A 7,418-nucleotide genomic window follows, 5' to 3' on the forward strand; every position below is an offset into this window, starting at 1 on the left:
CAACCTCAAACTCCTGGGCCCAAGGGATCCTTCTGCCTCAGTCTCCCTAGAAACTGGGACTACAGGCGTGCACCACCACACCCAGCTCATATTTTTATTTTTTGTTGAGATGGGGTCTCACTCTTACTGAGGCTGGTCTTGAACTCCTGACCTCAAGCGATCCTCCCTCCTTGGCTTCCCAAAGCGCTAGGATTACAGGCATGAGCCAGTGATTCTTGACCTCACTGCCTGGGAGAATCCTTCACAAATTTCCCATCGCTACTCTACCGCCTTAGAGCAGTCCCCTCTCCCCTTGATTATTTTAATAACATCCTAAGTGGTCTCAACCTGCCTTCTGTCTAATCCTGCTTCAAGCTCTCCTCAACTCAGCTACCCTAGTGATCTTTCTGAAATATATACCGATGAATTTATTCCTCGGCTTAAAACTGTCCACTGGTTTCTCACGATCAAGGCCAGACTCCGTAGTGGGACACTCAAGCTGTCCAGTCTTCTGGTAAGTTTCTTGAATACACCCAGTTCTTCGACCCACAGACCTCCACCCCCGACTGCAATCGGTGCTCACGGACCCATCTTAAACATGGTAAAACGGAGTCCAGAAAATGTAAAGTAACCTCCCCAAAGTATCTGGGCCTGGAAACACACCAAATCTCCTGCTATCCTTAAGGAAAGCTGAGATTCCCATTCATGGGGGCCAGGTGTAGTGAGTCTTCTGAGGAAAAGCCCTGGAGCATGGGGCTGGAAGGCTGTGGACACGCCACATACCCATTAGGTGTAGGATGCCATCCAACGCGTTGAGTGTGTCTTGGATCGTAACTCCAGCATTCTTGGCTCTCGTGTCAACTCTCTGGGCTTCGGCAATCACCTGAGGAAAAGAAAAGCACACATTGGCTTTGAAAAGGTATTTTCTATATCGCCAGGTTTCAAGGCATCTCCTGTGGAAGGCGACAGGGACTCACCGTCTGCACCGCGTCCCTGTCCATGTCAAACTCCAGCTCCTTCCTTGCCAGCTCTCCTTCCACTTCCCTCATCTCGCTCTTCAGAGTGGCCAGTCCCTTTTCCATGGCCAAGGCTCCATCTGCTGTCACATTGGCTTCCAAGTTCAGACTCCCTATCTCCTGGGAGAAGAAAAGGAGCCAGGGACGGAAGGAGAGAGAGGCGTGAGGCACAAAAACATCCCAAAGACAACAGCAGAAAAAATACAGCTGCAGTCAGGCCCTGATGGTGTCAGTTAGATGAACAACGAGAAAGTCAGACTCGGGGACACACCCTTCCCCAAGCTCTGCCTCAAACAAGCTAATTTGGGGTGTGTCTCTAGGGACTACGAGTGTCAGCCCTGAGATCCTGTTTCCCTCTCAGTTCAATGCTCACTAAACGTTGAACACAATTAGGAACCCTTTGGGAAAACCCAGAGGACAAAAAACTCACATCATTCTCTGTCATGTTCCTTGGCTGCTGTGGTCTTTTGAATGACTTTACTAAGATCAATCCTTGAGACAGCTGAGTTTGGAATGCGGAGAATGAATGGGCTATAGCATTATTAATAAACTTTTGGCTTTGAAAGGACAGAGTTTATCAATAAGCTACTATTAAGCACCAAATTGCAGGTGTCTCTTTGCCAGAAGCTGTTATAAAGACAGACAACATGAAATTGGTCTCAACCCTCAAGGGACTTAAAATGACAAATTATTTTTGCAAGTTACCAAGTGGTCTAAAAGGGAGGCCAAATAGTCCAGATACCAGGAGTTCACTCTGGGCTTTTTAGAGTTGCACAAGCTTTCTAGAAGTCGTGCTTAATTAAGAGCTAAGAAGCTCCCTTCCAGCTGAGACGCATCCTTCTATTGCAGCATTTAACATGTGGGTTCTAAGTGTAGCTTGTCTGTCTTCCGCCATTGCATTGAATGCTCCTTGAGGAGAGGGATTAGGTCTTTCTTATCTCCGTATCCCCAGCACCGAGCACATTGCTAGCACATTATGGAAGGAAAGAGAAAAATGAATAAATGGAACTTAGACACAGGACATAGACTGGGACAAAGGATCTAGAACTCCAGAATTTCATAATCTAGAATCAAAACTTGATGATTGTTGTTACAGGATGAATTGTATCCCCCTAAAAGATATGTTGAAGTCCTAAGAATGTGACCTTATTTAGACAAGGGGTTGCTGCATACATAATTAGGTACAATGAGGTCATATTGGAGCAAGTTGGACCCCTCATCCAATAGGACCGGTGTCCTTCTAAGAAGAGATGGAGACATCCAGGGAGAATAACACCATCTGACGACCGCCACCACAAGCTAGGAAGAGGCAAGGAAGGCTTCCACCCAGTCTCCAGGGGAGCACAGCCCTGCCGACACCCTGCTTTTGGACTTCCAGCCTGCAGAACTATGAGAGAATAAATTTCTGTTTTTTGAGGCCACCCCGTTTGTGGTGCTTTGTTATAGCAGCCCTGGGAATGTAATACAATAGTCTAGATAAAAAATAATCTTTGATGGTTTTTCTCACAGTGCTGTCCAAAAGGGAGATGAAAACAGGGGCTCTAGCACTCAGTCAGTTACAGCCCGTGAGCCAATCTGCCGTGAGTCACGGAACAGGCAGCCGTGTGGCTCTGGAGCTCACGTGGGCCACAACAGGACTCTGAGCCACTGGGGTCAAGTGAGCCCAGTGCTCTCCTTCCTTCCACACCACCCTTGTTTGGTGCTACTTGCACCAACCCGCATCTCGATTTCTCTCTACCTGTTCGATCTCACTGGAGATCTGCAGGGCCTCTCGTGCCGCCTTCTCTGCCCGCTGGGCGTCGGCGGCAGCACTGCCCAGGGCTGTTTCTGCTTGTCGGGTCTTGTCACTGGCATCCGCGACCTTCTGGCTGATGTACGTGAGTCTCTTCATGGCCTCTTCAGCTTCTGCTTTTCTGTCTCCAACCTGCAGGTCAAACTCTGATGTGAAGAAAAGAAAAAAAATGGTCACGACGATGCCCGCAAACTTACAAATGAGTGAGAGCGGCTGATGTTTTAAAGAAAAATTCCAGAAAGAGTGTTATTACTGACTGGGGCTGGGGGTGTGGGAAGTTGTGGCTGGAATTACTCTTTCTTAGCTAAGAGAAAGCATCTTAAAGGAGGCACGGAATGGGGCCATCAGCAGTCCTTTGTGTAGAGAAACTGACAACCAGCCTTCCCTGAGTCCCCAGCACTGCAGAGCCTTCAGCCCTAAGCTGCCAGTGACAAGAGCTGGCCTTTGGGGAGGATGGGTAGACAGATACTTTCTGTGAAGAAAATCCCACAACTTTAGAAAAGTTTCTGTTTTGTTCTTTAGTGAAGAAATCTGAAATTTCACACAAATCTCTGCAAGGCATAAACCCAAATCTCTTGGAATCTAGATGCAGTGACAAAGGTTGCTCTGTCATCACCTCAAAGCAATTGTGTCACTTCCATATTGGAACCAACCAGGCTACAAAAGAAAAGGAAAAATATCTATACAGTCATGATGTGTTGAATCTGTGATAGACCTCAGAGATCACTTAGTTATAACTTTTCCCTTTGAAGAGGATGATATTAGGGTCTGGGAAGGCTATGTGACTTGCCTATGGTCACATGGCTAGCTCGACCTGGTCAGGTGGCCCAGCAGAGATCAGAACTCAGGCCTGCTGACATCTAGTTCAATTCTCTCCACTACATTAAACATTAATGAGATTTTTTTTTCTTTAGAAAGGTATTTACTAAGCATCTATATATTCTAATATACCTACCACTTAGAGAGATATATGAGGATTCAAAATAAATCAGATAGATTAGGTTAGATTTAAAATACTAACCTCTGAGATTCTTTAGGATGCTCTCAACTTCATAAAAGGTGGCATTGCCCATACTTAGTGCTTCTTGTGCTCTGCTTTTAGCAAGATTGGCCCGGGAAAGCAGCTGATCTGATTTCTGTAAATAGGTAGACAGAATCAGATTAGAGGAAGTACATTCCTGCTAGCAAAATCACTCTGATACATTTCTTTCTGGTCATTCACCATAAAGTCTAGGGGTGCCACAACAAACCCCTTTAAAATCTGGGAAAGAGCAAATTTTATAAGTCAACAACACATCCCGTATAAAGAACAGTCTCAAACTCTAGTCCACCATCAGGTACAGGAATAGTTTTGCAAATCGTAATTTTAAACTCTAGATACTTCCTGAAGCCAAGCTCATAGACAAGAGTTAGACCAAAATTAAACCCAAGAAGCCTGGGACCTCTTTCCAGGTTTGAGGGCTGACTCAATGGGTGTAGCTGTGCTAATCACATCAAGATCTCTGCCTTTCAGTTACTTCCTCTATCAGTAGTGGCACCGTGACCTTCAGAGAGCTTTTGATGGTTCTTCTTGCCATACTGATTCACATGGTATTTAATACATGTTTATTGAATGAACAAATTAACAAAGGATACCTGTCTCCCATTCTTCCCATCCAATAAGAGCTGCTGGGTTTCTTCTTCCCAGTTTCCCAGATTGCTGTGCACATGCTTGAACGCATCCATATGCCTGGTCACCAGGCTTGAGAGAGAATCAGCTTTTTGTTTGATCCTCTTTGCTTCTACCTGTGAGCCGAAGAAATGCATGAGTCTGACTCCCTGCTCACCAGTTACCACACCGGCCTTCTCAGGACCTGGCATCACTGTCTAAAAACAGCAACAGCCTTAAGAAGCCGAGAAAATAGTCACTAGCTATCCAGGCCCAAAGCCTACCAGAAATGAGGCAGTGTACCCAATGAAAGTCAGGAGGCAGGTCCCCCAAGTGTCAAATAGACTCTGTCTCTCTTCTTTTTTCTTTTTAAAAATTGTACATTTGGAAACATACGTCCATGGGAATCATGAGTGTTTTTTGCTGTAGGTAACAAGCTGAATCTTCTTAATTTAATAAGTTTGGAATACTTAAGGGAATTGAAGGCAGAAACAATGCAAAACTTTTGAGAACAAAAGATTTCTAAGTGGTTATACATAGAGATGTACTATGGGTTGACCCAAGTGTAAACGTAAAACTTTATAATAATTTCCCACAGTTTTCAACAGTCCCATAAACCAGGGAAGAGATATAAAACTTTTAACCACTAATAGGTTCAGGATGGGCCAAGGCCTTTCCAGTATGGCGGTTTAAGAACAAGGAAATGGATGATGAGGAGGCTAAATACTCTTCCTACTCTAAAGCAAGAGAGGCTAACAGGGAGAAAACTCCCAGAGAAGAAAGCGTTTATGGCCCTTCTTCTGTACATCAAGCACACAGGCCAGATGCCCTCACCTGAAAGGACTGGTCATTGACTCCCTGAAGCTGAGACACTGAATCCAGGAGGCGGAGGCTATGTCGATAAGACCTATCCGCTTCAAGGTCAGTTTGAGTGGCCTCCCTTGACAGCTGCTGGGCCAGGGACTTGGTTTTCTCCAATCTATGGGGGGAGGATAAAAAAAAAATAGGACTTTGAGAATTCACCCTTTTTATGAAAGCAATAATTCATGCTGTTGCAGTTGGAATAACCAGAAGAACCAAACAAGGTAACATGTCAGACATGTGTCCTTCCCCACATCTGAATATAAGCCTTTTAGTTTATACAGGTTGAGTTACAAAAATTCAACCCAAGTTTCCCCATTTTGATAACAGAAACCTATTATCTTTATATCTGCCACGCCATCAGATGGATTTACTCACACCCCTCGAATGCCACAGAGGGTGACCATACCTCCAAATACTGCAATGTCTCAATAAAAACATAAACTTTACTAGATTAACCAACTTTTTCTTCCTCCAGTCTTAAAAATATCTGCTTCTCCCAAAATAACACCCCATCATTAACATTTTTTAAAGAAACATGGTGCCCCTCAAGTACGGCTTGAACTAAACCCTGGGCGGATGCAGGGTCTAATGGTCCACGCGAGGACCCGTTGAAACATACTTTCCCACAAGCCCTTGCACCACAGCGCCATCTAGGCTGCCGCTTCCGCCTCCTTCACTCCGAGCCTTGCTTGCCAGCGATAGCGCTTGTTTGGAGTAGTCCTCAGTTTCCCTTGCCAGTTGCTCCATGGTGCTGGCTGACTCCACATGACTGAAAGGATTAAAAACAAAGAATCAGAGTTATCACAGCAAAGGGTTTCCTTTAGGCTGTTCGATTAAGGGCTAAGTAAGGGAACCGGTTTGGCTTAGACAAACCTAACAGAATCAGCCCAGGTTAGATGGAATTAGGGGAACTATCTAGAAGCAGAAGGTGTTCGGGAGAATCAGGCTCACGTCACAGACCTTGTGGTGATCTTTACTGTTTATGGCACAGTCAGTGGAGGCCCAGAGTGGGGTGGGGTGGAGATGGGTGAGAAAACATTGCATCTGTAAGCTCTTTTCTGCAGGAAGAAACTCCTACGTCTTATTATCTCCCAGGCCCCAACCCCTGCTCGGTTTCGCTGCAACTCTAAACTGGGCCCACCACTAGGGGAACAATGCACGTCAATAAAAGTTCTCCGGATGCTTTTGTACTCTTAGTTCTAGAAAGTGATTTAAAAAGGAGGGGGGGGGCCGGGGACGGGTGGTGAGGAGGCAACTCATGCTACAAAAACGCAAGCCAGCCCTCTTCTGCTGACTGAATTCCACCTGGGATTAACAGAGCCTGCCACCCTGCTGAGTATTCCTGCTATGAGCAAACCTCTTAAAACATGATAGGATTCATGGTTACAGGCAAGGATGAAGGGAGCTGCCTGTTATCATTGGGGCCCCGCAGAGCCAGTTTCCAGGAGGAAGTCCCCCCTCTGCAGACTTAGCCTCCACATGCTAACAAACAACTCGTTGCTACTTGTTCCCAGGCTTGGTGTGGGAGCCTGGGAGTCCCTGAAAGCTGCAGAGCATTCTTTTCCAAGGGCTGATTCATTTCACGTGACCCAAGGAATCACATCTGACATGCACCAAAGCCATATTATGAGTCATAGGGAAACTGGGAAAGAAACACCCCCGCCCCCAACTCCTGCCAAAGGACCCTGCAGTGGCCACGTGCATACACTAAAAGCCAGTGGTTAAAAGCTGGCTTTAAGGTAGGGGATGGCTGCAAAGGAGCCTGGAGAGAATGAATATGGTGCTTGGGTCCTGAATACCCTGCAGTCTTACTCAAGTTTGGCCTTGCAGAGACAGCCCGAAGCAGAGGTGCCCTCCAATGCTGCTCACCTGTCTGCCAATCTTGTGGCCTCCTGAGCCAGACTTTTAAAGCCATTTGGCCCCGTGTAGTGCTCTGAGGGAGGAATGTTCTGTGGAAAAAGGAGACTTGGTTAAGGCTTTGCACTCAGCCATGGAGCCTAAGTAGGTGCAGCACCCGACCTGTCAGAACCACTTGTCATTAGCCACACAGGGTTCCACACCCTGACACTTACACCAGAGTCTCTGTTCACCATGATCATTCCATTAATAAGAGAAGTAT

At 46.1% G+C, this 7,418-nt stretch overlaps 1 protein-coding gene across 1 annotated transcript in view; it reads right to left on the bottom strand.

The window, feature by feature from the left end:
• Positions 1-7,418, bottom strand: part of LAMC2 (laminin, gamma 2) — a 52,003-nt gene that overhangs the window by 2,162 nt on the left and 42,423 nt on the right. The window contains exons 15-22 of the mRNA XM_012639964.1: positions 7,169-7,248; positions 5,919-6,068; positions 5,270-5,414; positions 4,423-4,572; positions 3,809-3,923; positions 2,734-2,933; positions 957-1,115; positions 763-862 (exon numbers count right to left, since the gene is read on the bottom strand). Coding sequence (XP_012495418.1) covers positions 763-862; positions 957-1,115; positions 2,734-2,933; positions 3,809-3,923; positions 4,423-4,572; positions 5,270-5,414; positions 5,919-6,068; positions 7,169-7,248 — 1,099 coding nt within the window. The remainder of the gene's footprint in view (positions 1-762; positions 863-956; positions 1,116-2,733; positions 2,934-3,808; positions 3,924-4,422; positions 4,573-5,269; positions 5,415-5,918; positions 6,069-7,168; positions 7,249-7,418) is intronic.

The sequence above is a fragment of the Propithecus coquereli genome, unplaced genomic scaffold (assembly GCF_000956105.1).
Source record: "Propithecus coquereli isolate 6110/MARCELLA unplaced genomic scaffold, Pcoq_1.0 Scaffold146, whole genome shotgun sequence".
Classification (NCBI taxonomy): Eukaryota; Metazoa; Chordata; class Mammalia; order Primates; family Indriidae; genus Propithecus; species Propithecus coquereli.